Source organism: Harpia harpyja, chromosome Z (genome assembly GCF_026419915.1).
Source record: "Harpia harpyja isolate bHarHar1 chromosome Z, bHarHar1 primary haplotype, whole genome shotgun sequence".
NCBI classification, from domain to species: domain Eukaryota; kingdom Metazoa; phylum Chordata; class Aves; order Accipitriformes; family Accipitridae; genus Harpia; species Harpia harpyja.
The window spans coordinates 4,893,562-4,920,013 of NC_068969.1; the positions used below are offsets into that span (position 1 = coordinate 4,893,562).

At 62.2% G+C, this 26,452-nt stretch overlaps 3 protein-coding genes across 3 annotated transcripts; all 3 read left to right on the plus strand.

Moving 5' to 3' along the window:
• Window positions 1-5,569: 5,569 nt before the first annotated feature.
• On the plus strand, window positions 5,570-8,910 carry LOC128137876 (PHD finger protein 7-like). Its single transcript, XM_052779110.1, has 10 exons — window positions 5,570-5,612; window positions 5,949-6,040; window positions 6,130-6,231; window positions 6,511-6,635; window positions 6,719-6,881; window positions 6,988-7,094; window positions 7,324-7,437; window positions 7,590-7,708; window positions 7,892-7,977; window positions 8,491-8,910. Exons 1-10 carry the CDS (start codon window positions 5,570-5,572, stop codon window positions 8,908-8,910), a joined length of 1,371 nt encoding a protein of 456 aa, XP_052635070.1.
• A 4,298-nt stretch (window positions 8,911-13,208) lies between these two features.
• Window positions 13,209-16,168, plus strand: LOC128137877 (PHD finger protein 7-like). Its single transcript, XM_052779112.1, has 10 exons — window positions 13,209-13,251; window positions 13,588-13,679; window positions 13,769-13,870; window positions 14,150-14,274; window positions 14,358-14,520; window positions 14,627-14,733; window positions 14,963-15,076; window positions 15,229-15,347; window positions 15,531-15,577; window positions 15,710-16,168. Exons 1-10 carry the CDS (start codon window positions 13,209-13,211, stop codon window positions 16,166-16,168), a joined length of 1,371 nt encoding a protein of 456 aa, XP_052635072.1.
• A 4,298-nt stretch (window positions 16,169-20,466) lies between these two features.
• Window positions 20,467-23,421, plus strand: LOC128137878 (PHD finger protein 7-like). Its single transcript, XM_052779113.1, has 10 exons — window positions 20,467-20,509; window positions 20,846-20,937; window positions 21,027-21,128; window positions 21,408-21,532; window positions 21,616-21,778; window positions 21,885-21,991; window positions 22,216-22,329; window positions 22,482-22,600; window positions 22,784-22,830; window positions 22,963-23,421. The coding sequence occupies exons 1-10, from the start codon at window positions 20,467-20,469 to the stop codon at window positions 23,419-23,421; spliced, it is 1,371 nt and encodes a 456-aa protein (XP_052635073.1).
• Window positions 23,422-26,452: the final 3,031 nt, after the last annotated feature.

The following is a 26,452-nucleotide window of genomic DNA, read 5'->3' on the forward strand; positions in this document are numbered from 1 at the left end:
CCCCATTTTAGGGCCAAAATCCTTGGTTTTAGGCTTTAAAAATGGCCCTTTGGAAATGCTGGCTCATACGGGCCCTAGCAATATGAAAGAGGGGGTCTCAGCATCCCTGGGCCCCCACTGCCTGTGGCTGTCTGAACCTCTCCCAGCTCTGGCTGGGAGACCGGAATTGCCAGGGGGAAGGGGGGTACTGGGAGGAGGTACTGGTCCGGCCAACTTGGGAGGGTCCGTACCAGTCCCTGTGCCCTTGTGCTCTCTCTAGTTAGTGCACAACAAGAAGAGGGTGGAAGAAGACCTCTGGCAGAGCCTGCTGTACCTGCAGGACACTCAAGCCACCTTGCTAGAGGTGGCCATCAGGTTCATCGGTGGGCCACAGTCCCCAGGGTCCCTCTTCTGCCAGCCTGGCCCCAGTCCCCACCACCGCATTGGCAGCAAGGTCTTGCCGCATGGCACCCGAGGAACCTGAGCAGGCAGAAGCTGTGGGATATCTGCGATGGCAAGTAGGGGCTGGTGGGGCAGGGGACGGGGCCTGGGAAGGGTGCCATGGTCTGGAGGGGACTCCTGGGGGTCTCTGCAGGCAGTGGGGGGTCATGTCTGCTCTGCTTCCTTCTCTTGCAGCCCTTCTGCCCTTGGTGAAAGACCCTGAACTCTCGGTCAGGATTCTCGCAGCGGAGGCGATCTTCATCCTGATAAGAGAGATGCCAAGATCAGGATGGAGCCTGCAGTCACTGTGCTCCTGGCCCCTGGTGAGCCCTGAAGAACTGAAATCCTCCTCTGGAAAACAGCTGTATTTTAATAAATTATTTTTTTTAATAAAGCTGTAACAACAAGCCCAGTCCCATGCTGTCCTTCCCATGGAGAACACCCAGAGCGTGCTGAGCAGACAGTGTCATTCCTGGCTTGTGCTGCTGCCTGCAGGACAGCAGACCGGGACCCAGGGTGTCCTTGCGGCAAAGCCCCAGCTGCTCCACTAGACCACAGAACCCGGAGAGGAGGAGGAGGAGGAGAAGCTTTAGCCCAGCCTGCCTCGCCTGAGACATCTCAGGGCACCCGTGCTATGCCAAGCTGGCAAATTGTCATTTGTCCTGGCATCAAAACCCTCTCTTTTACAGGGGAGGTGTGCTGGTTTGGGCTGGGATAGAGTTAATTTTCTTCACGGTAGCTGACATGGGGCTATGTTTTGAGCGGGAACAAGGGGTTATACCAGATGTCCCGAGTGGGGACAGCCCAAAACTACATAAGCCAAGTGGGGCAGGAGCAAAACTGCCTCCAGTCACCTCGAGTGGGAATCAGGCAAAGCTGTGGCTGATAGAAAGCTGACAAACCCTGGAAGCAGGAGAAAAGTTGGGTCACAAGTGGTGTTCCCCAGGGCTGAGTATTGCGGCCAGGTCTGTTTAATATCTTTATCAATGATCTGCATGAGGGGATCGAGTGCACCCTCAGCAAGTTTGCTGACGACACCAAGTTGGGAGGGAGGGTTGGTCTGCTGGAGGGTAGGAAGGCTCTATGAGGGATCTGGACAGGCTGGATCGATGGGCCGAGGCCAATTGTATGAGGTTCAACGAGGCCAAGTGCCGGGTCCTGCACTTTGGTCACAGCAACCCCACGCAGCACTACAGGCTTGGGGAAGAGTGGCTGGAAAGCTGCCCGGCAGAGAAAGACCTGGGGGTGCTGGTTGACAGGCGGCTGAATATGAGCCAGCAGTGTGCCCAGGTGGCCAAGAAGGCCGACGGCATCCTGGCCTGTATCAGAAACAGTGTGGCCAGCAGGAGCAGGGAGGTGATCGTTCCCCTGTATTCGGCACTGGTGAGGCCGCACCCCGAGTCCTGTGTTTAGTTTTGGGCCCCTCACTACAGGAAACACATGGAGATGCTGGAGCATGTCCAGAGAACGGCAACCAAGCTGGTGAGGGGCCTGGAGCACATGTCTTACGAGGAGCGGCTGAGGGAACTGGGGCTGATTAGTCTAGACAAAAGGAGGCTGAGGGGAGACCTTATCGCTCTCCACAACTAACTGAAAGGAGACTGTAGTGAGGTGGGTGCTGGTCTCTTCTATCAAGTAACTTGTGATAGGACAAGAAGAAACTTGTCCACTGGACAAGCCCACCGGGACTGGACCCCTCGGCTGACCGGACACCTCGGCTGACTGAACCAACGCTGGACGGCCCCAGGACCGGTGAAATCTTTCCCTCTTCCTTTTTCTCTCTCTGTCTTCCTCTCTCTTTCCTTTTCCTTTGCCACAATCCCTACACCTCATCCGTTTCAAGATAGAAACCGCTGACCAAGTCAGAGACTAAGAGTAGATGCAGCCGCCCCGGGCCCTTCTCTGAGGAGGAGTCTGGAAAGCAAGGGGGTCTGCTCTGAACCTCCTGACTCAACGGGAGGGATCTCCCTGAATTCACGTATATGGTTACACGGTTTACAGAAGCAGTCTTATGCCAATTCCCGTTGTGAGAAACCCTGCCACCTACTACCACGCCTCCCCAGTTCAGTTGGCTTCTGTCATGAATAAAATCTTTAACCGATCGTTTGGTGTCGTTTCACCTTAATTTAGCCCAAGGGAATTTCGAATTAAACACAACTCCCTGGTCTGTCCAGTCTGGGTCATGACAGGCCCTCACGGCTCGCCCCCCAAAATCACGCGCCCCGGCCCCAGTGACTTTTGACACGCTTCAACTCTCTCTCCTTCTTGACAAGGCTATAACCCATTGCCCATCCTCGTTGCCCAGGTGAGTGAGAATCGGGGCAAAGCGGCAAAGCTCCTTTTCTTGGAAAGCTGAGGTCGGTGTCACGTCTGTCTTTGTGACATGAAGAATTCTGCAGCTCGTGTTTCTACAGTAGCCAAAGGCCACTCCCCGTTCCCCAGCTCCGGGTCCTGTTCTCCAACGTGATTGCTGCTGCTGCACCAACTGAAGGCTTCCTTCCTGCAGAACAAGCCAAGACATCCCTTTTAAGAGAGACTGCAAACACCTGGTCAGGGACGTACTCCTCAGAGTTGAGGAGAGCCAGAGCAGTACCTGTTACTGAGGGCTTGAGTCCCGTCACGTGCCCTTTAGAGCAAAAAACCCACACGTGCTCTACGGCAAGGTAACAGGGGGCCTGGGAAATGTCAGTCATCCAAAAGGATTTCCCTCCCGTTGGAGACCAGCAAGTACCTTTCTAGTGCAGGAAGGAGAAGAGATTTGGTTGCAGAGTGACGGCTGAACAGCTCCGCGGAAGTTGGCGGAGAGCTGGAAGGCTGAATCAAAGAATAACGGTGACCAAAGCGCAAAGAGAATCCCCTGGGCTGGCTGTACAGATGTGAACAACCCTCTGCTCTTCAGGCAAACTACAGCTGGTCTTACGGTGTGTGCATTGAGCGCCTCCCTGACAGGCCTTGACGCAGCATGCGAGTCGATTCACTACAGTAGGGAGCAGCTGTCCTCTCTGAGGAAGGCAGGGGAACCCGGGAGACCCGATGGGCTTTCCTGCCAGCAAAGAGGCAATGAGGAAGGAAAGGAGGTAGAGAGGGTCCAAAAGAGAACTCGGTGGCAGCGCTTTGTCCTTCTGCTCTTGCCTGCCGTGACTGGGAAGACGTGAGGTCTAGACACGGCCGGAGCAGGCAGTGCTCTTCAGGGGGATTGCCATGTGAGCTCCCAGGCAGTCCCGAGCAACGGAGCTCAAAGGGAGCTGCCCCAAGCGCTGTGGTCGTGCACGGCCTCGCTCCGAACCGAGGTGCTTGTTCCCTGGCACCGCTCGCCTCTGTCGGCATCTAGCGAACGGAGCTCCGTAACGCCCTGGCGTCGGAAGGCCGAGCAAAATCTCAGAAAGCCTGCTGAGAAGGAAACCCTGAGGACCGGCGTTTGGCTTGGAAGGTGGCTGGCAGAAGAAGGTGGCTGAGGACACTCTAAAAGCAGCAGCTGAAGGAGGCAGCCTGGGAAGCCTCCAGTGCCTCTCAGCAGTGTCAGCCCGCTAGTATCGCAGAAGGGCTTCTGGGGGTTCCGGGTTTCTATCCTCGTCCCGAATTGCATTTCGGACCTGGGTTCTCCAGTCCTGGACTTGGCATTCCTTTTCGCCTGCTCTGGTTGGGCCTGAGACACCCTCTGGTTTTCGTCCTGGTGTCACGGGTGAATTAGTCAGAGAAGTCATCGCCGTGGGCTTAACTCGGAGGGTTTTATTAACGATGAAGCGATGATCAAGTGGTAATCAATCGATGATCGAATGAAGATCACGTGGTCATCAAGTGGTGATTAAGCGATAACTGAATGGTAATTAGAATCACAGCATCATTTAGGTTGGAAAAGACCCTTAAGATCATCGAGTCCAACCGTTAACCTAACACTGCCAAGTCCACCGCTAACCCGTGTCCCTAAGCGCCACACCTACACGTCTTTTCGACGCCTCCGGGGATGGCGACTCAACCGCTTCCCTGGGCAGCCCGTTCCAGCGCTTGACAAGCCTCGGCCCATCGATCCAGCCCGTCCAGATCCCTCTGGAGAGCCTTTCCAGCCTCCAACAGATCAACGCTCCCACCCACCACCTCCGAAGCTGCCCCACAGCCACTCGCAGTTTCCTACCCCACCACGGAAAGGCTCACGCTGACTCTGAAAGGCAGTTCCTTGCCACGGAAAAAGGCCATTTCCGCCGTGACTCCCCAGCTTGCGGTCCCACCGCCAGAAAGTGCCGGAGGCAGCACATCGCCGAAGCGCTAAGGAGTCCTCAGGCCCTTGTTGGGCCGCCTTAGACCTTAGGCCCTTGTTGGGCCACCTGCGACTCTGAGGTGCCGCCCTGAGGTCCCGTGCTGTGCCCCGGCCACCCACCGCCTCTGAGCGGATGGCACGTGTGAGCCCAGGCCAGGCTCCAAGGTCGCTCCTGTCCCCTGTGCCGGGGAGCCCGGCACCGGAGGCAGTACTTGCGACGCAGCCTTACCGGCGCGGCGCAGAGGGGAAGGATCACCTTCCCCGACCTGCTGGCAGCGCTCCCCGTGCCGGGGGCAGGAGCACAGAGTTCCCTCGGCCAGGGCTGGAGCCCTGGAGTCGCGCTGCCCCAACAGCACCTTTCGGCCAACAGCGTCCCCCTCGACGGCTGCCCCGGGGGACCCGGCATCGGACTCTGCACTCGCTGCAGGAGCAGCCGCCCCGGTGACGTGGGTGCCGAGGGCTCGGGCCCCCGCCTCGGCATGTCGCAGCCACCCCTGTGAGGCGGTGGCCGCCTCAGAGCGGGCGGCGGGTGGCCGAGGGCGTCCCTGCCCGTAGTTGGGGCGCACGCAGGCCAGCGGTGCTGATGTCACAGTGGCCACCGTGACCCGCGGGGGCAAGCCCACAAAAAGGAGCGCTGGGCACAGGCCGTCCGTCAGTGCGACCTGGCGAGGTGAGGAGAGGGCAGGGGAGGGACGGGGCTTGTGCGGGGCTGCCGAGGGAGGAGGGGGGCCCCAGGCCTCGGGGCGCTGGGCCTGCGCTGCAAGCTCACCCGCCTCTGGCTTCTCCCTCGCCCGCGCCCTGCTTCTCCCTCAGAGTCAGCAGAGGAGCATTTGGAGGAGACGCCCGGCGTTGCTGGGACAGGGACTCTCCAGACGCTCGCCGTTGACGTGCGCCATGTCCGCGAGGAAGCAGAAGGCCCCCGGCTCGATGGAGCAGGGTGAGAGCAAAGTAGCCCTCCCGCAGCGTAGCAGAGGGCTTGTCGGGGCGGTCAGCGTGGGGCCGAGAGCGGTGGCAGGGGGAGGCAGGAGCTCCCCGACGACCACCCCGGGGCAGGGCCCCTCCTGTCCTCAGCCAGCGGGGCCCAGGCTGGGCAGTGGGCACCTGCTGGGACCCCCGTGCCTGCAATGCCCCCTTCCTCTCCAAGGCCTCCAGCCCTGCCCATCAGCCGGCTCGGCAGGGGCAGAGCAGGCCCTTGGGGGCAATCCCTCAGGGACGCTTCCCCCGGCCCCGCAGAGGTGCTCATTCCCAGTGGCGTTTGCTCTCTCCCCTCCAGCATGCCTGCTGTGTCGCCGGGCAGAGGCTGACCCGGCTGTCTGCGGGGCCAAACTGGAGAAGCAAGGGCTCTGTGCCCATGTGTTTTGCCTGGTGAGTTACGCCGGGGCTCCCTCCAGCTTTCCGACAGGCAGTCCCTGCCACGCTCTCCTCAGCAGCTCCTCCTCTTTTCTCTACTGCAGCTTTTTGCCAACGAGCTTTTTCAGCAAGGGGGCAGGGAAGTAGGACTCATGGGATTTCTCCCCGAGGATATTCGACGTGCAGTCGCGCGGGCAGCGCGGAAGGTGAGCACCTGACAAGGCCGGGGAGATCTGTGCCGGGAGAGGTTTGCGGGAGCCTAGCCCAGACCCGAGAGAGAAATCCCAGCCCTTCCAGCCGGCTCTGGGACAGGAGTCTTGCTCCCAGCAGCTCCACAGAGGCTCCAGCACAGGAGCCTCGTCTGACAGGCGCATCTGCGGGGTGTGACCCGGCAGCGGCCACATCCTGCGCCCTGCCCGGAGGCGTGGGGCTGGCCGTGGCGGCCCTGAGGCTGCCGCTGATGGGGGCTGCTCTGCTCTTTCCAGCACTGCTTCGTCTGTGGCGAGAGCGGGGCCGCCATCTCCTGCTGGCAGAGGAGCTGCGACCGCAGCTTCCATCTCCCCTGTGCCGCGGAGGGTGGATGCGTCACCCAGTACGCTCTTCAGTACAGGTACCTCCTCTCCCCTCCTCGCTGCCACCCGGGGAAGGAGCCAGCGCTTCTCACCTCGCCCATCCCTTTCCTCTTGCCCCCAGCGCCTTCTGCTGGCAGCACCGCCCAGAGCAGGCAGTGGAGGCGGCTCCGGAGGAGAACACCACCTGCCTCATCTGCCTGGACCTTGTGGAGGAGAGAAAGTCCTACGGCACCATGGTGTGCCCAGCGTGCAAACACGCCTGGTTCCACAGGGGCTGCATCCAGGCAGGAGCCGTTCCCTCGCCCCCGGGGTTCCCTCGCCCCCGGCGCACGGCAGGCGCTCGGCAGCACCAGGGCCTCGCTCATGCTCCTTATGTTTCTCCTCCTGCAGGGACAGGCTCTGTGCGCCGGCATTTCTTGCTTCCAGTGCCCCCTCTGTAGAGATAAGGAGCTATTTCTCTTGGAAATGCTCACCATGGGGATCCGAATCCCCTCCAGGTCGGTGCCCTTCTGGCCGGCTCACAAGACAGGAGGCTGCAAGCGCTGTGCCGCCCGCGCCAGGGGCTGCCCCAGCAGTCCTTCCTGGCCCTCCGCTGTCCCGCGAGTCTGGGCTTCAGCTTCACGGGGGAGCTGGAAACAGGGCAGGGCAGAGGGGGCGAGCAGGGACGCCCTGCATCTCCCTTATGCCGGGGCAGCAGGGGCTCATCCATTTTCCTTTCTCCATCAGACTGCCATCGTGGGAGAACAGGCGTGCATACGCAGCACTAAGTGAGAGGCACAGCCGCTGCGATGCCAGGGAGTGCCTTTGTCCAGGAGGCAGGGAGCAGGCAGAGGAAGAGGGGTAAGTTGCCAAAGCTGCACCCCGGGGCTCTGTACGGGAAGCCTGTCTCGCCAAGGGCTCGAAGCGCAAGGACTGAGACCGAGAGCTCGGCCGGACAATCCCGTGCTGCGGTCACTTTGTCCTCACAGCCATGAACCCCTTTGCTTCCCCAGGCCCTGGCAACTGCTCCTGTGCTGCTCCTGCGCTGCCGAGGGCACCCACAGACGCTGCTCCGACTTGAGGAGCAGCACGGCCAGCTGGGAGTGCGACGCGTGTGCTGGCCTGGGCACCGGTAAGAGGCAAAGCACCCGCCTGCCCCTGGGCTGGGGCCAGGGGCCAGGCAAGGCCTGGCAGCGGGAGCCCGGGGTGGGCCTGGCAGAGCCTCTCTGCTCTAGGAGGGCTGGGGGCACCGCTCTGGCCTATCCTGCCCCGGGCCTGGGGGCCGTGCCCTTGACCTTCCTGCTTCCCCTTACAGCCTCCAGTGCCAGCTCGGAGCTCGCCGGCCCCAGCACTGCCAGCCAGGCAGGATCGGGGCCTTCCCACGGCTCGCCGGCACCCGACGCCAGCAGCCCCAGCACCGCCAGCCAGCTGCCAGCGGGGTCCTCCTGCGGCTCCCCACCGCCGGAGACCAGCAGCCCCGGCACCGCCAGCCAGGCGGCATCAGGGTTCTCCTGCGGCTCCCCGCCACTTCAGGGCAGCAGCCGCTCCAGCCCCCCTGGGCCCGTGCGGATGCGAGACCGCTCCCGCTTGCAACGCCGGGAGCAACATCCCTACAGCCGGCCCGGAAGACGCCGTGACAGGAGCCGTGCGCCAGCACCAAGTGCCGAGAGCAGCACCCCCAGCCAGGCGGCGCTGGGGCCGTCCCACAGCTCCCCAGCACCCGACGCCAGCAGCCCCAGCACCGCCAGCCAGCTGCCAGCGGGGTCCTCCTGCGGCTCCCCACCGCCGGAAACCAGCAGCCCCAGCACTGGGAGCCAGGCGGCGTTCGGGCCACCCCACGGCTCCCTGGCACCGCAGACCAGCAGCCCCGCCGATGCGGCATCAGGGCCGTCCCAAGGCTCCCCAGTGCTTCAGGGCAGCAGCCGCGCCAGCCCCCCTGGGCCCGACCGCGTGCGAAACAGCTCCCGCTTGCGACGCCGGGCCCAACATCCCTACAGCCGGCCCGGAAGACGCCGTGACAGGAGCCGTGCGCCAGCACCAAGTGCCGAGAGCAGCACCCCCAGCCAGGCGGCGCTGGGGCCGTCCCACAGCTCCCCGGCACCCGAGACCAGCAGCCCCAGCACCGCCAGCCAGCTGCCAGCGGGGTCCTCCTGCGGCTCCCCAGCGCTCGAGAGCAGCAGAAGCTCCAGCCCCCCTGGGCCCGTGCGGATGCGAGACCGCTCCCGCTTGCAACGCCGGGCCCAACATCCCTACAGCCGGCCCGGACGCCGCCGCGGGACCAGCCGTGCGCCATCCCCGAGCGCTGGTCCTGATCCCCCTCCACCCGTACAATAAAGCTGGCCGTTAATCTCTGCGCTGGGACATTCCACGCTCATTCGTCGGCTTCCTCCTCCTCCACCTCTCCCTTTCTTGGGGGGCAGCCTTAGGGGCTGGGTCCAGAGCGTCGTCTTCTCCCTGGCGGTTGGCAGCACCTTCCCCAGACCTCCCTCCTCGCGGGCTGGCCTTGGCCGGCTGCCCCGCGCCATGGCCGTGGGCTTCGGGTCTCTGCCCCCACCCCCGGGAGGGTGGCCCGGCACGGCCCAGTCGGCGCCACCGCCCGTCTCCGGCAACGTGGGCTGTGCCCCCCCCAGACGGCACGGCCCTCACGGCTCGCCCCCCAAAATCACGCGCCCCGGCCCCAGCGACTTTTGACACGCTTCATCTCTCTCTCCTTCTCGACAAGGCTATAACCCATTTCCCATCCTCGTTGCCCAGGTGAGTGAGAATTGGGGCAAAGTGGCAAAGCTCCTTTTCTTGGAAAGCTGAGGTCGGTGTTGTGAGAGACTGAAAGGGTTAATGTCTCAAACGTTGTGGTGGGGCAAGTTCTGCTTAAAGACAAACCCTGCACAGCAAGGAACCAAGGTGAAAAGCCCATCAGCTCAGACATCAGCAACAGGAGGGGGAGGGCGTGCTGGAGGGTGCGCAGCTCCCTCTTCTGATAAGCTCTTCTGATACAAAGATCAAACAATGGCAGTGTCTGCAGGGAAGGAGAAGTTACTCCACAAACGACCCCCAAGCCCAAAGGCTCACAGCCTGCTCATTAACCTGGCCAGTTCGGGTGCCCGCCCGAAGGAGGGGCAACGATGATAAAAGGACACAAACTGAAGCCCCGGGTGCGCAAGCCCACCGGGACTGGACCCCTCGGCTGACCGGACCCCTCCGCTGACTGAACCAACGCTGGACGGACCCAGGACCGCTGAAATCTTTCTCTCTTCCTTTTTCTCTCTCTCTCTTCCTCTCTCTTTCCTTTTCCTTTGCCACAATCCCTACACCTCATCCGTTTCAAGATAGAAACCGCTGACCAAGTCAGAGACTAAGAGTAGATGCAGCCGCCCCGGGCCCTTCTCTGAGGAGGAGTCTGGAAAGCAAGGGGGTCTGCTCTGAACCTCCTGACTCAACGGGAGGGATCTCCCTGAATTCACGTATATGGTTACACGGTTTACAGAAGCAGTCTTATGCCAATTCCCGTTGTGAGAAACCCTGCCACCTACTACCACGCCTCCCCAGTTCAGTTGGCTTCTGTCATGAATAAAATCTTTAACCGATCGTTTGGTGTCGTTTCACCTTAATTTAGCCCAAGGGAATTTCGAATTAAACACAACTCCCTGGTCTGTCCAGTCTGGGTCATGACAGGCCCTCACGGCTCGCCCCCCAAAATCACGCGCCCCGGCCCCAGTGACTTTTGACACGCTTCAACTCTCTCTCCTTCTTGACAAGGCTATAACCCATTGCCCATCCTCGTTGCCCAGGTGAGTGAGAATCGGGGCAAAGCGGCAAAGCTCCTTTTCTTGGAAAGCTGAGGTCGGTGTCACGTCTGTCTTTGTGACATGAAGAATTCTGCAGCTCGTGTTTCTACAGTAGCCAAAGGCCACTCCCCGTTCCCCAGCTCCGGGTCCTGTTCTCCAACGTGATTGCTGCTGCTGCACCAACTGAAGGCTTCCTTCCTGCAGAACAAGCCAAGACATCCTTTTTAAGAGAGACTGCAAACACCTGGTCAGGGACGTACTCCTCAGAGTTGAGGAGAGCCAGAGCAGTACCTGTTACTGAGGGCTTGAGTCCCGTCACGTGCCCTTTAGAGCAAAAAACCCACACGTGCTCTACGGCAAGGTAACAGGGGGCCTGGGAAATGTCAGTCATCCAAAAGGATTTCCCTCCCATTGGAGACCAGCAAGTACCTTTCTAGTGCAGGAAGGAGAAGAGATTTGGTTGCAGAGTGACGGCTGAACAGCTCCGCGGAAGTTGGCGGAGAGCTGGAAGGCTGAATCAAAGAATAACGGTGACCAAAGCGCAAAGAGAATCCCCTGGGCTGGCTGTACAGATGTGAACAACCCTCTGCTCTTCAGGCAAACTACAGCTGGTCTTACGGTGTGTGCATTGAGCGCCTCCCTGACAGGCCTTGACGCAGCATGCGAGTCGATTCACTACAGTAGGGAGCAGCTGTCCTCTCTGAGGAAGGCAGGGGAACCCGGGAGACCCGATGGGCTTTCCTGCCAGCAAAGAGGCAATGAGGAAGGAAAGGAGGTAGAGAGGGTCCAAAAGAGAACTCGGTGGCAGCGCTTTGTCCTTCTGCTCTTGCCTGCCGTGACTGGGAAGACGTGAGGTCTAGACACGGCCGGAGCAGGCAGTGCTCTTCAGGGGGATTGCCATGTGAGCTCCCAGGCAGTCCCGAGCAACGGAGCTCAAAGGGAGCTGCCCCAAGAGCTGTGGTCGTGCACGGCCTCGCTCCGAACCGAGGTGCTTGTTCCCTGGCACCGCTCGCCTCTGTCGGCATCTAGCGAACGGAGCTCCGTAACGCCCTGGCGTCGGAAGGCCGAGCAAAATCTCAGAAAGCCTGCTGAGAAGGAAACCCTGAGGACCGGCGTTTGGCTTGGAAGGTGGCTGGCAGAAGAAGGTGGCTGAGGACACTCTAAAAGCAGCAGCTGAAGGAGGCAGCCTGGGAAGCCTCCAGTGCCTCTCAGCAGTGTCAGCCCGCTAGTATCGCAGAAGGGCTTCTGGGGGTTCCGGGTTTCTATCCTCGTCCCGAATTGCATTTCGGACCTGGGTTCTCCAGTCCTGGACTTGGCATTCCTTTTCGCCTGCTCTGGTTGGGCCTGAGACACCCTCTGGTTTTCGTCCTGGTGTCACGGGTGAATTAGTCAGAGAAGTCATCGCCGTGGGCTTAACTCGGAGGGTTTTATTAACGATGAAGCGATGATCAAGTGGTAATCAATCGATGATCGAATGAAGATCACATGGTCATCAAGTGGTGATTAAGCGATAACTGAATGGTAATTAGAATCACAGCATCCTTTAGGTTGGAAAAGACCCTTAAGATCATCGAGTCCAACCGTTAACCTAACACTGCCAAGTCCACCGCTAACCCGTGTCCCTAAGCGCCACACCTACACGTCTTTTCGACGCCTCCGGGGATGGCGACTCAACCGCTTCCCTGGGCAGCCCGTTCCAGCGCTTGACAAGCCTCGGCCCATCGATCCAGCCCGTCCAGATCCCTCTGGAGAGCCTTTCCAGCCTCCAACAGATCAACGCTCCCACCCACCACCTCCGAAGCTGCCCCACAGCCACTCGCAGTTTCCTACCCCACCACGGAAAGGCTCACGCTGACTCTGAAAGGCAGTTCCTTGCCACGGAAAAAGGCCATTTCCGCCGTGACTCCCCAGCTTGCGGTCCCACCGCCAGAAAGTGCCGGAGGCAGCACATCGCCGAAGCGCTAAGGAGTCCTCAGGCCCTTGTTGGGCCGCCTTAGACCTTAGGCCCTTGTTGGGCCACCTGCGACTCTGAGGTGCCGCCCTGAGGTCCCGTGCTGTGCCCCGGCCACCCACCGCCTCTGAGCGGATGGCACGTGTGAGCCCAGGCCAGGCTCCAAGGTCGCTCCTGTCCCCTGTGCCGGGGAGCCCGGCACCGGAGGCAGTACTTGCGACGCAGCCTTACCGGCGCGGCGCAGAGGGGAAGGATCACCTTCCCCGACCTGCTGGCAGCGCTCCCCGTGCCGGGGGCAGGAGCACAGAGTTCCCTCGGCCAGGGCTGGAGCCCTGGAGTCGCGCTGCCCCAACAGCACCTTTCGGCCAACAGCGTCCCCCTCGACGGCTGCCCCGGGGGACCCGGCATCGGACTCTGCACTCGCTGCAGGAGCAGCCGCCCCGGTGACGTGGGTGCCGAGGGCTCGGGCCCCCGCCTCGGCACGTCGCAGCCACCCCTGTGAGGCGGTGGCCGCCTCAGAGCGGGCGGCGGGTGGCCGAGGGCGTCCCTGCCCGTAGTTGGGGCGCACGCAGGCCAGCGGTGCTGATGTCACAGTGGCCACCGTGACCCGCGGGGGCAAGCCCACAAAAAGGAGCGCTGGGCACAGGCCGTCCGTCAGTGCGACCTGGCGAGGTGAGGAGAGGGCAGGGGAGGGACGGGGCTTGTGCGGGGCTGCCGAGGGAGGAGGGGGGCCCCAGGCCTCGGGGCGCTGGGCCTGCGCTGCAAGCTCACCCGCCTCTGGCTTCTCCCTCGCCCGCGCCCTGCTTCTCCCTCAGAGTCAGCAGAGGAGCATTTGGAGGAGACGCCCGGCGTTGCTGGGACAGGGACTCTCCAGACGCTCGCCGTTGACGTGCGCCATGTCCGCGAGGAAGCAGAAGGCCCCCGGCTCGATGGAGCAGGGTGAGAGCAAAGTAGCCCTCCCGCAGCGTAGCAGAGGGCTTGTCGGGGCGGTCAGCGTGGGGCCGAGAGCGGTGGCAGGGGGAGGCAGGAGCTCCCCGACGACCACCCCGGGGCAGGGCCCCTCCTGTCCTCAGCCAGCGGGGCCCAGGCTGGGCAGTGGGCACCTGCTGGGACCCCCGTGCCTGCAATGCCCCCTTCCTCTCCAAGGCCTCCAGCCCTGCCCATCAGCCGGCTCGGCAGGGGCAGAGCAGGCCCTTGGGGGCAATCCCTCAGGGACGCTTCCCCCGGCCCCGCAGAGGTGCTCATTCCCAGTGGCGTTTGCTCTCTCCCCTCCAGCATGCCTGCTGTGTCGCCGGGCAGAGGCTGACCCGGCTGTCTGCGGGGCCAAACTGGAGAAGCAAGGGCTCTGTGCCCATGTGTTTTGCCTGGTGAGTTACGCCGGGGCTCCCTCCAGCTTTCCGACAGGCAGTCCCTGCCACGCTCTCCTCAGCAGCTCCTCCTCTTTTCTCTACTGCAGCTTTTTGCCAACGAGCTTTTTCAGCAAGGGGGCAGGGAAGTAGGACTCATGGGATTTCTCCCCGAGGATATTCGACGTGCAGTCGCGCGGGCAGCGCGGAAGGTGAGCACCTGACAAGGCCGGGGAGATCTGTGCCGGGAGAGGTTTGCGGGAGCCTAGCCCAGACCCGAGAGAGAAATCCCAGCCCTTCCAGCCGGCTCTGGGACAGGAGTCTTGCTCCCAGCAGCTCCACAGAGGCTCCAGCACAGGAGCCTCGTCCGACAGGCGCATCTGCGGGGTGTGACCCGGCAGCGGCCACATCCTGCGCCCTGCCCGGAGGCGTGGGGCTGGCCGTGGCGGCCCTGAGGCTGCCGCTGATGGGGGCTGCTCTGCTCTTTCCAGCACTGCTTCGTCTGTGGCGAGAGCGGGGCCGCCATCTCCTGCTGGCAGAGGAGCTGTGACCGCAGCTTCCATCTCCCCTGTGCCGCGGAGGGTGGATGCGTCACCCAGTACGCTCTTCAGTACAGGTACCTCCTCTCCCCTCCTCGCTGCCACCCGGGGAAGGAGCCAGCGCTTCTCACCTCGCCCATCCCTTTCCTCTTGCCCCCAGCGCCTTCTGCTGGCAGCACCGCCCAGAGCAGGCAGTGGAGGCGGCTCCGGAGGAGAACACCACCTGCCTCATCTGCCTGGACCTTGTGGAGGAGAGAAAGTCCTACGGCACCATGGTGTGCCCAGCGTGCAAACACGCCTGGTTCCACAGGGGCTGCATCCAGGCAGGAGCCGTTCCCTCGCCCCCGGGGTTCCCTCGCCCCCGGCGCACGGCAGGCGCTCGGCAGCACCAGGGCCTCGCTCATGCTCCTTATGTTTCTCCTCCTGCAGGGACAGGCTCTGTGCGCCGGCATTTCTTGCTTCCAGTGCCCCCTCTGTAGAGATAAGGAGCTATTTCTCTTGGAAATGCTCACCATGGGGATCCGAATCCCCTCCAGGTCGGTGCCCTTCTGGCCGGCTCACAAGACAGGAGGCTGCAAGCGCTGTGCCGCCCGCGCCAGGGGCTGCCCCAGCAGTCCTTCCTGGCCCTCCGCTGTCCCGCGAGTCTGGGCTTCAGCTTCACGGGGGAGCTGGAAACAGGGCAGGGCAGAGGGGGCGAGCAGGGACGCCCTGCATCTCCCTTATGCCGGGGCAGCAGGGGCTCATCCATTTTCCTTTCTCCATCAGACTGCCATCGTGGGAGAACAGGCGTGCATACGCAGCACTAAGTGAGAGGCACAGCCGCTGCGATGCCAGGGAGTGCCTTTGTCCAGGAGGCAGGGAGCAGGCAGAGGAAGAGGGGTAAGTTGCCAAAGCTGCACCCCGGGGCTCTGTACGGGAAGCCTGTCTCGCCAAGGGCTCGAAGCGCAAGGACTGAGACCGAGAGCTCGGCCGGACAATCCCGTGCTGCGGTCACTTTGTCCTCACAGCCATGAACCCCTTTGCTTCCCCAGGCCCTGGCAACTGCTCCTGTGCTGCTCCTGCGCTGCCGAGGGCACCCACAGACGCTGCTCCGACTTGAGGAGCAGCACGGCCAGCTGGGAGTGCGACGCGTGTGCTGGCCTGGGCACCGGTAAGAGGCAAAGCACCCGCCTGCCCCTGGGCTGGGGCCAGGGGCCAGGCAAGGCCTGGCAGCGGGAGCCCGGGGTGGGCCTGGCAGAGCCTCTCTGCTCTAGGAGGGCTGGGGGCACCGCTCTGGCCTATCCTGCCCCGGGCCTGGGGGCCGTGCCCTTGACCTTCCTGCTTCCCCTTACAGCCTCCAGTGCCAGCTCGGAGCTCGCCGGCCCCAGCACTGCCAGCCAGGCAGGATCGGGGCCTTCCCACGGCTCGCCGGCACCCGACGCCAGCAGCCCCAGCACCGCCAGCCAGCTGCCAGCGGGGTCCTCCTGCGGCTCCCCACCGCCGGAGACCAGCAGCCCCGGCACCGCCAGCCAGGCGGCATCAGGGTTCTCCTGCGGCTCCCCGCCACTTCAGGGCAGCAGCCGCTCCAGCCCCCCTGGGCCCGTGCGGATGCGAGACCGCTCCCGCTTGCAACGCCGGGAGCAACATCCCTACAGCCGGCCCGGAAGACGCCGTGACAGGAGCCGTGCGCCAGCACCAAGTGCCGAGAGCAGCACCCCCAGCCAGGCGGCGCTGGGGCCGTCCCACAGCTCCCCGGCACCCGAGACCAGCAGCCCCAGCACCGCCAGCCAGCTGCCAGCGGGGTCCTCCTGCGGCTCCCCAGCGCTCGAGAGCAGCAGAAGCTCCAGCCCCCCTGGGCCCGTGCGGATGCGAGACCGCTCCCGCTTGCAACGCCGGGCCCAACATCCCTACAGCCGGCCCGGACGCTGCCGCGGGACCAGCCGTGCGCCATCCCCGAGCGCTGGTCCTGATCCCCCTCCACCCGTACAATAAAGCTGGCCGTTAATCTCTGCGCTGGGACATTCCACGCTCATTCGTCGGCTTCCTCCTCCTCCACCTCTCCCTTTCTTGGGGGGCAGCCTTAGGGGCTGGGTCCAGAGCGTCGTCTTCTCCCTGGCGGTTGGCAGCACCTTCCCCAGACCTCCCTCCTCGCGGGCTGGCCTTGGCCGGCTGCCCCGCGCCATGGCCGTGGGCTTCGGGTCTCTGCCCCCACCCCCGGGAGGGTGGCCCGGCACGGCCCAGTCGGCGCCACCGCCCGTCTCCGGCAACGTGGGCTGTGCCCCCCCCAGACGGCACGGCCCTCACGGCTCGCCCCCCAAAATCACGCGCCCCGGCCCCAGCGACTTTTGACACGCTTCATCTCTCTCTCCTTCTCGACAAGGCTATAACCCATTTCCCATCCTCGTTGCCCAGGTGAGTGAGAATTGGGGCAAAGTGGCAAAGCTCCTTTTCTTGGAAAGCTGAGGTCGGTGTTGTGAGAGACTGAAAGGGTTAATGTCTCAAACGTTGTGGTGGGGCAAGTTCTGCTTAAAGACAAACCCTGCACAGCAAGGAACCAAGGTGAAAAGCCCATCAGCTCAGACATCAGCAACAGGAGGGGGAGGGCGTGCTGGAGGGTGCGCAGCTCCCTCTTCTGATAAGCTCTTCTGATACAAAGATCAAACAATGGCAGTGTCTGCAGGGAAGGAGAAGTTACTCCACAAACGACCCCCAAGCCCAAAGGCTCACAGCCTGCTCATTAACCTGGCCAGTTCGGGTGCCCGCCCGAAGGAGGGGCAACGATGATAAAAGGACACAAACTGAAGCCCCGGGTGCGCAAGCCCACCGGGACTGGACCCCTCGGCTGACCGGACCCCTCCGCTGACTGAACCAACGCTGGACGGACCCAGGACCGCTGAAATCTTTCTCTCTTCCTTTTTCTCTCTCTCTCTTCCTCTCTCTTTCCTTTTCCTTTGCCACAATCCCTACACCTCATCCGTTTCAAGATAGAAACCGCTGACCAAGTCAGAGACTAAGAGTAGATGCAGCCGCCCCGGGCCCTTCTCTGAGGAGGAGTCTGGAAAGCAAGGGGGTCTGCTCTGAACCTCCTGACTCAACGGGAGGGATCTCCCTGAATTCACGTATATGGTTACACGGTTTACAGAAGCAGTCTTATGCCAATTCCCGTTGTGAGAAACCCTGCCACCTACTACCACGCCTCCCCAGTTCAGTTGGCTTCTGTCATGAATAAAATCTTTAACCGATCGTTTGGTGTCGTTTCACCTTAATTTAGCCCAAGGGAATTTCGAATTAAACACAACTCCCTGGTCTGTCCAGTCTGGGTCATGACAGGCCCTCACGGCTCGCCCCCCAAAATCACGCGCCCCGGCCCCAGTGACTTTTGACACGCTTCAACTCTCTCTCCTTCTTGACAAGGCTATAACCCATTGCCCATCCTCGTTGCCCAGGTGAGTGAGAATCGGGGCAAAGCGGCAAAGCTCCTTTTCTTGGAAAGCTGAGGTCGGTGTCACGTCTGTCTTTGTGACATGAAGAATTCTGCAGCTCGTGTTTCTACAGTAGCCAAAGGCCACTCCCCGTTCCCCAGCTCCGGGTCCTGTTCTCCAACGTGATTGCTGCTGCTGCACCAACTGAAGGCTTCCTTCCTGCAGAACAAGCCAAGACATCCCTTTTAAGAGAGACTGCAAACACCTGGTCAGGGACGTACTCCTCAGAGTTGAGGAGAGCCAGAGCAGTACCTGTTACTGAGGGCTTGAGTCCCGTCACGTGCCCTTTAGAGCAAAAAACCCACACGTGCTCTACGGCAAGGTAACAGGGGGCCTGGGAAATGTCAGTCATCCAAAAGGATTTCCCTCCCGTTGGAGACCAGCAAGTACCTTTCTAGTGCAGGAAGGAGAAGAGATTTGGTTGCAGAGTGACGGCTGAACAGCTCCGCGGAAGTTGGCGGAGAGCTGGAAGGCTGAATCAAAGAATAACGGTGACCAAAGCGCAAAGAGAATCCCCTGGGCTGGCTGTACAGATGTGAACAACCCTCTGCTCTTCAGGCAAACTACAGCTGGTCTTACGGTGTGTGCATTGAGCGCCTCCCTGACAGGCCTTGACGCAGCATGCGAGTCGATTCACTACAGTAGGGAGCAGCTGTCCTCTCTGAGGAAGGCAGGGGAACCCGGGAGACCCGATGGGCTTTCCTGCCAGCAAAGAGGCAATGAGGAAGGAAAGGAGGTAGAGAGGGTCCAAAAGAGAACTCGGTGGCAGCGCTTTGTCCTTCTGCTCTTGCCTGCCGTGACTGGGAAGACGTGAGGTCTAGACACGGCCGGAGCAGGCAGTGCTCTTCAGGGGGATTGCCATGTGAGCTCCCAGGCAGTCCCGAGCAACGGAGCTCAAAGGGAGCTGCCCCAAGAGCTGTGGTCGTGCACGGCCTCGCTCCGAACCGAGGTGCTTGTTCCCTGGCACCGCTCGCCTCTGTCGGCATCTAGCAAACGGAGCTCCGTAACGCCCTGGCGTCGGAAGGCCGAGCAAAATCTCAGAAAGCCTGCTGAGAAGGAAACCCTGAGGACCGGCGTTTGGCTTGGAAGGTGGCTGGCAGAAGAAGGTGGCTGAGGACACTCTAAAAGCAGCAGCTGAAGGAGGCAGCCTGGGAAGCCTCCAGTGCCTCTCAGCAGTGTCAGCCCGCTAGTATCGCAGAAGGGCTTCTGGGGGTTCCGGGTTTCTATCCTCGTCCCGAATTGCATTTCGGACCTGGGTTCTCCAGTCCTGGACTTGGCATTCCTTTTCGCCTGCTCTGGTTGGGCCTGAGACACCCTCTGGTTTTCGTCCTGGTGTCACGGGTGAATTAGTCAGAGAAGTCATCGCCGTGGGCTTAACTCGGAGGGTTTTATTAACGATGAAGCGATGATCAAGTGGTAATCAATCGATGATCGAATGAAGATCACGTGGTCATCAAGTGGTGATTAAGCGATAACTGAATGGTAATTAGAATCACAGCATCATTTAGGTTGGAAAAGACCCTTAAGATCATCGAGTCCAACCGTTAACCTAACACTGCCAAGTCCACCGCTAACCCGTGTCCCTAAGCGCCACACCTACACGTCTTTTCGACGCCTCCGGGGATGGCGACTCAACCGCTTCCCTGGGCAGCCCGTTCCAGCGCTTGACAAGCCTCGGCCCATCGATCCAGCCCGTCCAGATCCCTCTGGAGAGCCTTTCCAGCCTCCAACAGATCAACGCTCCCACCCACCACCTCCGAAGCTGCCCCACAGCCACTCGCAGTTTCCTACCCCACCACGGAAAGGCTCACGCTGACTCTGAAAGGCAGTTCCTTGCCACGGAAAAAGGCCATTTCCGCCGTGACTCCCCAGCTTGCGGTCCCACCGCCAGAAAGTGCCGGAGGCAGCACATCGCCGAAGCGCTAAGGAGTCCTCAGGCCCTTGTTGGGCCGCCTTAGACCTTAGGCCCTTGTTGGGCCACCTGCGACTCTGAGGTGCCGCCCTGAGGTCCCGTGCTGTGCCCCGGCCACCCACCGCCTCTGAGCGGATGGCACGTGTGAGCCCAGGCCAGGCTCCAAGGTCGCTCCTGTCCCCTGTGCCGGGGAGCCCGGCACCGGAGGCAGTACTTGCGACGCAGCCTTACCGGCGCGGCGCAGAGGGGAAGGATCACCTTCCCCGACCTGCTGGCAGCGCTCCCCGTGCCGGGGGCAGGAGCACAGAGTTCCCTCGGCCAGGGCTGGAGCCCTGGAGTCGCGCTGCCCCAACAGCACCTTTCGGCCAACAGCGTCCCCCTCGACGGCTGCCCCGGGGGACCCGGCATCGGACTCTGCACTCGCTGCAGGAGCAGCCGCCCCGGTGACGTGGGTGCCGAGGGCTCGGGCCCCCGCCTCGGCACGTCGCAGCCACCCCTGTGAGGCGGTGGCCGCCTCAGAGCGGGCGGCGGGTGGCCGAGGGCGTCCCTGCCCGTAGTTGGGGCGCACGCAGGCCAGCGGTGCTGATGTCACAGTGGCCACCGTGACCCGCGGGGGCAAGCCCACAAAAAGGAGCGCTGGGCACAGGCCGTCCGTCAGTGCGACCTGGCGAGGTGAGGAGAGGGCAGGGGAGGGACGGGGCTTGTGCGGGGCTGCCGAGGGAGGAGGGGGGCCCCAGGCCTCGGGGCGCTGGGCCTGCGCTGCAAGCTCACCCGCCTCTGGCTTCTCCCTCGCCCGCGCCCTGCTTCTCCCTCAGAGTCAGCAGAGGAGCATTTGGAGGAGACGCCCGGCGTTGCTGGGACAGGGACTCTCCAGACGCTCGCCGTTGACGTGCGCCATGTCCGCGAGGAAGCAGAAGGCCCCCGGCTCGATGGAGCAGGGTGAGAGCAAAGTAGCCCTCCCGCAGCGTAGCAGAGGGCTTGTCGGGGCGGTCAGCGTGGGGCCGAGAGCGGTGGCAGGGGGAGGCAGGAGCTCCCCGACGACCACCCCGGGGCAGGGCCCCTCCTGTCCTCAGCCAGCGGGGCCCAGGCTGGGCAGTGGGCACCTGCTGGGACCCCCGTGCCTGCAATGCCCCCTTCCTCTCCAAGGCCTCCAGCCCTGCCCATCAGCCGGCTCGGCAGGGGCAGAGCAGGCCCTTGGGGGCAATCCCTCAGGGACGCTTCCCCCGGCCCCGCAGAGGTGCTCATTCCCAGTGGCGTTTGCTCTCTCCCCTCCAGCATGCCTGCTGTGTCGCCGGGCAGAGGCTGACCCGGCTGTCTGCGGGGCCAAACTGGAGAAGCAAGGGCTCTGTGCCCATGTGTTTTGCCTGGTGAGTTACGCCGGGGCTCCCTCCAGCTTTCCGACAGGCAGTCCCTGCCACGCTCTCCTCAGCAGCTCCTCCTCTTTTCTCTACTGCAGCTTTTTGCCAACGAGCTTTTTCAGCAAGGGGGCAGGGAAGTAGGACTCATGGGATTTCTCCCCGAGGATATTCGACGTGCAGTCGCGCGGGCAGCGCGGAAGGTGAGCACCTGACAAGGCCGGGGAGATCTGTGCCGGGAGAGGTTTGCGGGAGCCTAGCCCAGACCCGAGAGAGAAATCCCAGCCCTTCCAGCCGGCTCTGGGACAGGAGTCTTGCTCCCAGCAGCTCCACAGAGGCTCCAGCACAGGAGCCTCGTCCGACAGGCGCATCTGCGGGGTGTGACCCAGCAGCGGCCACATCCTGCGCCCTGCCCGGAGGCGTGGGGCTGGCCGTGGCGGCCCTGAGGCTGCCGCTGATGGGGGCTGCTCTGCTCTTTCCAGCACTGCTTCGTCTGTGGCGAGAGCGGGGCCGCCATCTCCTGCTGGCAGAGGAGCTGCGACCGCAGCTTCCATCTCCCCTGTGCCGCGGAGGGTGGATGCGTCACCCAGTACGCTCTTCAGTACAGGTACCTCCTCTCCCCTCCTCGCTGCCACCCGGGGAAGGAGCCAGCGCTTCTCACCTCGCCCATCCCTTTCCTCTTGCCCCCAGCGCCTTCTGCTGGCAGCACCGCCCAGAGCAGGCAGTGGAGGCGGCTCCGGAGGAGAACACCACCTGCCTCATCTGCCTGGACCTTGTGGAGGAGAGAAAGTCCTACGGCACCATGGTGTGCCCAGCGTGCAAACACGCCTGGTTCCACAGGGGCTGCATCCAGGCAGGAGCCGTTCCCTCGCCCCCGGGGTTCCCTCGCCCCCGGCGCACGGCAGGCGCTCGGCAGCACCAGGGCCTCGCTCATGCTCCTTATGTTTCTCCTCCTGCAGGGACAGGCTCTGTGCGCCGGCATTTCTTGCTTCCAGTGCCCCCTCTGTAGAGATAAGGAGCTATTTCTCTTGGAAATGCTCACCATGGGGATCCGAATCCCCTCCAGGTCGGTGCCCTTCTGGCCGGCTCACAAGACAGGAGGCTGCAAGCGCTGTGCCGCCCGCGCCAGGGGCTGCCCCAGCAGTCCTTCCTGGCCCTCCGCTGTCCCGCGAGTCTGGGCTTCAGCTTCACGGGGGAGCTGGAAACAGGGCAGGGGGGGCGAGCAGGGACGCCCTGCATCTCCCTTATGCCGGGGCAGCAGGGGCTCATCCATTTTCCTTTCTCCATCAGACTGCCATCGTGGGAGAACAGGCGTGCATACGCAGCACTAAGTGAGAGGCACAGCCGCTGCGATGCCAGGGAGTGCCTTTGTCCAGGAGGCAGGGAGCAGGCAGAGGAAGAGGGGTAAGTTGCCAAAGCTGCACCCCGGGGCTCTGTACGGGAAGCCTGTCTCGCCAAGGGCTCGAAGCGCAAGGACTGAGACCGAGAGCTCGGCCGGACAATCCCGTGCTGCGGTCACTTTGTCCTCACAGCCATGAACCCCTTTGCTTCCCCAGGCCCTGGCAACTGCTCCTGTGCTGCTCCTGCGCTGCCGAGGGCACCCACAGACGCTGCTCCGACTTGAGGAGCAGCACGGCCAGCTGGGAGTGCGACGCGTGTGCTGGCCTGGGCACCGGTAAGAGGCAAAGCACCCGCCTGCCCCTGGGCTGGGGCCAGGGGCCAGGCAAGGCCTGGCAGCGGGAGCCCGGGGTGGGCCTGGCAGAGCCTCTCTGCTCTAGGAGGGCTGGGGGCACCGCTCTGGCCTATCCTGCCCCGGGCCTGGGGGCCGTGCCCTTGACCTTCCTGCTTCCCCTTACAGCCTCCAGTGCCAGCTCGGAGCTCGCCGGCCCCAGCACTGCCAGCCAGGCAGGATCGGGGCCTTCCCACGGCTCGCCGGCACCCGACGCCAGCAGCCCCAGCACCGCCAGCCAGCTGCCAGCGGGGTCCTCCTGCGGCTCCCCACCGCCGGAGACCAGCAGCCCCGGCACCGCCAGCCAGGCGGCATCAGGGTTCTCCTGCGGCTCCCCGCCACTTCAGGGCAGCAGCCGCTCCAGCCCCCCTGGGCCCGTGCGGATGCGAGACCGCTCCCGCTTGCAACGCCGGGAGCAACATCCCTACAGCCGGCCCGGAAGACGCCGTGACAGGAGCCGTGCGCCAGCACCAAGTGCCGAGAGCAGCACCCCCAGCCAGGCGGCGCTGGGGCCGTCCCACAGCTCCCCGGCACCCGAGACCAGCAGCCCCAGCACCGCCAGCCAGCTGCCAGCGGGGTCCTCCTGCGGCTCCCCAGCGCTCGAGAGCAGCAGAAGCTCCAGCCCCCCTGGGCCCGTGCGGATGCGAGACCGCTCCCGCTTGCAACGCCGGGCCCAACATCCCTACAGCCGGCCCGGACGCTGCCGCGGGACCAGCCGTGCGCCATCCCCGAGCGCTGGTCCTGATCCCCCTCCACCCGTACAATAAAGCTGGCCGTTAATCTCTGCGCTGGGACATTCCACGCTCATTCGTCGGCTTCCTCCTCCTCCACCTCTCCCTTTCTTGGGGGGCAGCCTTAGGGGCTGGGTCCAGAGCGTCGTCTTCTCCCTGGCGGTTGGCAGCACCTTCCCCAGACCTCCCTCCTCGCGGGCTGGCCTTGGCCGGCTGCCCCGCGCCATGGCCGTGGGCTTCGGGTCTCTGCCCCCACCCCCGGGAGGGTGGCCCGGCACGGCCCAGTCGGCGCCACCGCCCGTCTCCGGCAACGTGGGCTGTGCCCCCCCCAGACGGCACGGCCCTCACGGCTCGCCCCCCAAAATCACGCGCCCCGGCCCCAGCGACTTTTGACACGCTTCATCTCTCTCTCCTTCTCGACAAGGCTATAACCCATTTCCCATCCTCGTTGCCCAGGTGAGTGAGAATTGGGGCAAAGTGGCAAAGCTCCTTTTCTTGGAAAGCTGAGGTCGGTGTTGTGAGAGACTGAAAGGGTTAATGTCTCAAACGTTGTGGTGGGGCAAGTTCTGCTTAAAGACAAACCCTGCACAGCAAGGAACCAAGGTGAAAAGCCCATCAGCTCAGACATCAGCAACAGGAGGGGGAGGGCGTGCTGGAGGGTGCGCAGCTCCCTCTTCTGATAAGCTCTTCTGATACAAAGATCAAACAATGGCAGTGTCTGCAGGGAAGGAGAAGTTACTCCACAAACGACCCCCAAGCCCAAAGGCTCACAGCCTGCTCATTAACCTGGCCAGTTCGGGTGCCCGCCCGAAGGAGGGGCAACGATGATAAAAGGACACAAACTGAAGCCCCGGGTGCGCAAGCCCACCGGGACTGGACCCCTCGGCTGACCGGACCCCTCCGCTGACTGAACCAACGCTGGACGGACCCAGGACCGCTGAAATCTTTCTCTCTTCCTTTTTCTCTCTCTCTCTTCCTCTCTCTTTCCTTTTCCTTTGCCACAATCCCTACACCTCATCCGTTTCAAGATAGAAACCGCTGACCAAGTCAGAGACTAAGAGTAGATGCAGCCGCCCCGGGCCCTTCTCTGAGGAGGAGTCTGGAAAGCAAGGGGGTCTGCTCTGAACCTCCTGACTCAACGGGAGGGATCTCCCTGAATTCACGTATATGGTTACACGGTTTACAGAAGCAGTCTTATGCCAATTCCCGTTGTGAGAAACCCTGCCACCTACTACCACGCCTCCCCAGTTCAGTTGGCTTCTGTCATGAATAAAATCTTTAACCGATCGTTTGGTGTCGTTTCACCTTAATTTAGCCCAAGGGAATTTCGAATTAAACACAACTCCCTGGTCTGTCCAGTCTGGGTCATGACAGGCCCTCACGGCTCGCCCCCCAAAATCACGCGCCCCGGCCCCAGTGACTTTTGACACGCTTCAACTCTCTCTCCTTCTTGACAAGGCTATAACCCATTGCCCATCCTCGTTGCCCAGGTGAGTGAGAATCGGGGCAAAGCGGCAAAGCTCCTTTTCTTGGAAAGCTGAGGTCGGTGTCACGTCTGTCTTTGTGACATGAAGAATTCTGCAGCTCGTGTTTCTACAGTAGCCAAAGGCCACTCCCCGTTCCCCAGCTCCGGGTCCTGTTCTCCAACGTGATTGCTGCTGCTGCACCAACTGAAGGCTTCCTTCCTGCAGAACAAGCCAAGACATCCCTTTTAAGAGAGACTGCAAACACCTGGTCAGGGACGTACTCCTCAGAGTTGAGGAGAGCCAGAGCAGTACCTGTTACTGAGGGCTTGAGTCCCGTCACGTGCCCTTTAGAGCAAAAAACCCACACGTGCTCTACGGCAAGGTAACAGGGGGCCTGGGAAATGTCAGTCATCCAAAAGGATTTCCCTCCCGTTGGAGACCAGCAAGTACCTTTCTAGTGCAGGAAGGAGAAGAGATTTGGTTGCAGAGTGACGGCTGAACAGCTCCGCGGAAGTTGGCGGAGAGCTGGAAGGCTGAATCAAAGAATAACGGTGACCAAAGCGCAAAGAGAATCCCCTGGGCTGGCTGTACAGATGTGAACAACCCTCTGCTCTTCAGGCAAACTACAGCTGGTCTTACGGTGTGTGCATTGAGCGCCTCCCTGACAGGCCTTGACGCAGCATGCGAGTCGATTCACTACAGTAGGGAGCAGCTGTCCTCTCTGAGGAAGGCAGGGGAACCCGGGAGACCCGATGGGCTTTCCTGCCAGCAAAGAGGCAATGAGGAAGGCAAGGAGGTAGAGAGGGTCCAAAAGAGAACTCGGTGGCAGCGCTTTGTCCTTCTGCTCTTGCCTGCCGTGACTGGGAAGACGTGAGGTCTAGACACGGCCGGAGCAGGCAGTGCTCTTCAGGGGGATTGCCATGTGAGCTCCCAGGCAGTCCCGAGCAACGGAGCTCAAAGGGAGCTGCCCCAAGAGCTGTGGTCGTGCACGGCCTCGCTCCGAACCGAGGTGCTTGTTCCCTGGCACCGCTCGCCTCTGTCGGCATCTAGCGAACGGAGCTCCGTAACGCCCTGGCGTCGGAAGGCCGAGCAAAATCTCAGAAAGCCTGCTGAGAAGGAAACCCTGAGGACCGGCGTTTGGCTTGGAAGGTGGCTGGCAGAAGAAGGTGGCTGAGGACACTCTAAAAGCAGCAGCTGAAGGAGGCAGCCTGGGAAGCCTCCAGTGCCTCTCAGCAGTGTCAGCCCGCTAGTATCGCAGAAGGGCTTCTGGGGGTTCCGGGTTTCTATCCTCGTCCCGAATTGCATTTCGGACCTGGGTTCTCCAGTCCTGGACTTGGCATTCCTTTTCGCCTGCTCTGGTTGGGCCTGAGACACCCTCTGGTTTTCGTCCTGGTGTCACGGGTGAATTAGTCAGAGAAGTCATCGCCGTGGGCTTAACTCGGAGGGTTTTATTAACGATGAAGCGATGATCAAGTGGTAATCGATCGATGATCGAATGAAGATCACGTGGTCATCAAGTGGTGATTAAGCGATAACTGAATGGTAATTAGAATCACAGCATCCTTTAGGTTGGAAAAGACCCTTAAGATCATCGAGTCCAA